We start from the raw sequence: 1495 nt of genomic DNA on the forward strand, positions 1-1495 counted from the left end.
CTCTCTTTCTCTCTCTCTCTCACACACACATGCCTGCATAAGGTTGCTCACCCTGCTAGAAATAGCAACCAAATCCTATCTTAAATAAAGAAGGACATATTGGACAATGAAATACTTAATGTACAATAAGATGGATGGTCATAGCTGAAATGTTTTTGACCATAAGTCTGCTTGATCTTGGCTTACATGGGTCTAAATAATAACATCATCACGTACAGATGAACATACCTGTGCGTGTGTGCGCACGCGAGCACACACACACACACACACACACACACGCACGCACACACACACACACACACACACACACACTTGTAAAATAATGATAAATTAAAGTAGGAAGATTAGATTAGTTATTTCCTCAGTTCTCACCATATCCTTGTGTGTGGAGTAGTGGAGGTGAGGGTGAAAGAATATTGGTTTGGCATTATAGGTAAGAACACAGACTTTCAAGCTTAACTGTTTCATTAATTTAGAAAATGGAGTAGCCCGAGGTAATGATGCCCTCACAGTTCTTGAGGCCCAGGATACAAGAAATTTGTTGATGGAAGACTTGATGGAGGTAAAAGTATTGTTTGTACTGTCTGTATATTTAACCCTTTTACATTCATATTACTCTGACAAATTTAACACTTATCAATTCATTGTTTTGAATTAATCATGCAATATTTTAATTAATTAATATCCATAATTGCCCACGGGCATATGGCGTAGTGGTTAAGAGCGCGGGCTACTAACCCCAAGATTCTGAGTTCAATTCACGGCAGCGACCTGATTAATAATAGTAACAATAATAATAATATAATAATAGTAACATCGTTAGGAATGAGAACCCAGGTTTGAAAATTTCCCCAAGACGCCTGACGAAGGCTGGAGGGTATATCAGCCGAAACGTTGTGTTAACAACAAACAAGATGAGGACAAATATCCATCAAAAGTAAATCATGTAAATAATATCTTATAGCTTTGAGATTTTAATGATGTGTTTGTTTATTTTTAGAATAACATTGCAGGGTAGGTGTGAGAGGCCAGTTGTGGCTGATTTGGCCATAAAACAAAGAGAACATTTTAGTCAGATATGGCTGGTTTAAATGCTAAAGGTTTAAACAGTTCTTAGTCTAATGAATACAATTAATTTTTTTAATTTAAACAGTTCTTGTAGGAATATATAGAGCCACTCATTTCTGCTGATTGCATATGTTTATTGATAAAATTTCAGTAGTGGCATTGTTTTTAGAATTTAACTGACAGAAAGGCAGTGTATTTCAGCAGAAAAACATGGGTCTAAATAATAACATCGTGGCACCTTGGGCAAGTGTCTTCTATTATAGCCTCGTGAGTAGATTTGGTAGATGGAAACTGAAAGAAGCCTGTCGTATATATATATATATATATATATATATATATATATGTGTGTGTGTGTGTGTCTGTGTTTGTCCCCCCAACATCGCTTGACAACCAATGGTGGTGTGTTTTCGTCCCTGTAACTTAGCAG

General features: G+C 36.4%; 1 protein-coding gene across 1 annotated transcript in view; it reads left to right on the forward strand.

Annotated features, from left to right (window-relative positions):
* Positions 1–1495, forward strand: part of LOC106880649 (CDK5 regulatory subunit-associated protein 3) — a 32579-nt gene that overhangs the window by 25656 nt on the left and 5428 nt on the right. Inside the window, exon 12 of the mRNA XM_014930691.2 lies at positions 477–562. Within this exon, the coding sequence (XP_014786177.1) occupies positions 477–562 (86 nt within the window). The remainder of the gene's footprint in view (positions 1–476; positions 563–1495) is intronic.

Source organism: Octopus bimaculoides, chromosome 3, assembly GCF_001194135.2.
Source record: "Octopus bimaculoides isolate UCB-OBI-ISO-001 chromosome 3, ASM119413v2, whole genome shotgun sequence".
Classification (NCBI taxonomy): Eukaryota; Metazoa; Mollusca; class Cephalopoda; order Octopoda; family Octopodidae; genus Octopus; species Octopus bimaculoides.